Below are 429 nucleotides of genomic sequence, written 5' to 3' on the forward strand. Positions count from 1 at the left end.
GTCGCTGCTGCTCTTGCCGCTGCTGAACGCATCTCACTCCTGTTTCTGCTTCTGCTGCTGCTGCTGCTGTTGCTGCTGCTGCTGCTGTTGCTGCTGCTGCTGCTGCTGCTGCTGCAGGCGATATTCCCTGAGGAGCCGCTGCACAGTTTGTTTAGCCAGTGCCTGGACCCCCCCGCGCAGGAGCACATCGATTCCTCCATCAGGTCAGCTCTGCTGCTGCTGCTGCTGCTGCTGCTGCTGCTGTTGTTGTTGTTACTGACATGCTTCTGGCTGCTGCTGCTGCTGCTGCTGCTGCTTTTTTTGTTGCTTTGCTAGCAGCAGCTGCACCCTCATAGTTTACTTCATCGCATATATCCTAAAACCAAATGCCCCTGTTGTTTCTGTTTCTGCTGCTGCTATCCCTGCTGCTGCTGCTGCTTTTGCTGCTGC

The 429-nt window shown here is 55.7% G+C and overlaps 1 protein-coding gene across 1 annotated transcript in view; it reads right to left on the bottom strand.

The window, feature by feature from the left end:
* The window catches only part of EMH_0017170 (uncharacterized protein), a gene marked incomplete at both ends in the record, with an annotated part of 1,129 nt that overhangs the window by 260 nt on the left and 440 nt on the right, over window positions 1-429 (bottom strand). Inside the window, 1 exon segment of the mRNA XM_013500826.1 lies at window positions 1-138. Coding sequence (XP_013356280.1) covers window positions 1-138 — 138 coding nt within the window.

The sequence above is a fragment of the Eimeria mitis genome, genomic scaffold, assembly GCF_000499745.2.
Source record: "Eimeria mitis Houghton genomic scaffold, Emh_scaff591, whole genome shotgun sequence".
Taxonomy (NCBI): domain Eukaryota; phylum Apicomplexa; class Conoidasida; order Eucoccidiorida; family Eimeriidae; genus Eimeria; species Eimeria mitis.